Below are 807 nucleotides of genomic sequence, written 5' to 3'. Positions count from 1 at the left end.
ATATAGTGTCTCATAATCTAAAGCCCAATATTAATCTCATGGACTAATATAATGGCTCAAGTTCAAGTGTGGTTAATCAAACCCAATTGGTTTCTCCACTAGAAGGAAAACCCAACCGTATTTTCGAAGAAGAGATTTCCTGTAGCCAAAAACATGAGAGAAAAATTGAATACTCTTTAAAAAAAAAGTGATTTCGAATACAATTAAATCATTATCCAAATTCACTATACGATTACGATCCCGGAGTTACACTTTCACGTAAAATCCATACCAAAATAAAAGGAGTACTTTAGAAAGAAAAAAACAAAAAGAGTATCAAAACTTGTAATTAATGTTACTTTCGAGGGTAGTTTAAGAAATTGACTTTCAGCTCCGGCAATCTTTTTCCTGTCTTGAAGACAAAGCCTTCTTCTATTCTCTCGTCTCTATTAATTAGATCGATCACAGAACAGAGAAAAAACAAAATTCGAACTTCCGTTTTTGTAAAAAAGGGTTTTTGGGTAATTGAATCTTCTTCATTGAGAAAAAAAAAAAAATGAGTAGAGGAAGCGGCGCTGGCTACGATCGTCACATCACAATCTTCTCTCCAGAAGGTCGTCTCTTCCAAGTCGGTAAGTAAATCCAAACTCCTCTTCGACCTTTTTCGTTAGAAGCCTTAGAAAGAAAAAAAAACTGATATCACTGGTTTCGAACTCTGTAGAGTATGCATTCAAAGCCGTGAAAGCAGCTGGAATCACATCGATCGGTGTTCGTGGAAAAGATTCAGTTTGCGTTGTTACCCAGAAGAAAGTTCCAGTGAGTTTCCCC

At 35.9% G+C, this 807-nt stretch overlaps 1 protein-coding gene across 1 annotated transcript in view; it reads left to right on the top strand.

Annotated features, from left to right (window-relative positions):
• The window catches only part of LOC104771544 (proteasome subunit alpha type-6-B), a 2,549-nt gene continuing 2,138 nt past the window's right edge, over positions 397–807 (top strand). Inside the window, exons 1-2 of the mRNA XM_010496080.2 lie at positions 397–611; positions 701–795. Of these exons, the coding sequence (XP_010494382.1) occupies positions 536–611; positions 701–795 (171 nt within the window). The 5' untranslated portion in view covers positions 397–535. The remainder of the gene's footprint in view (positions 612–700; positions 796–807) is intronic.

Source organism: Camelina sativa, chromosome 20, assembly GCF_000633955.1.
Source record: "Camelina sativa cultivar DH55 chromosome 20, Cs, whole genome shotgun sequence".
In the NCBI taxonomy this organism is placed as follows: Eukaryota; Viridiplantae; Streptophyta; class Magnoliopsida; order Brassicales; family Brassicaceae; genus Camelina; species Camelina sativa.
The sequence above is the reverse complement of the archived record's forward strand: the minus strand, read 5'-3'. Positions and strand labels throughout refer to the sequence as shown.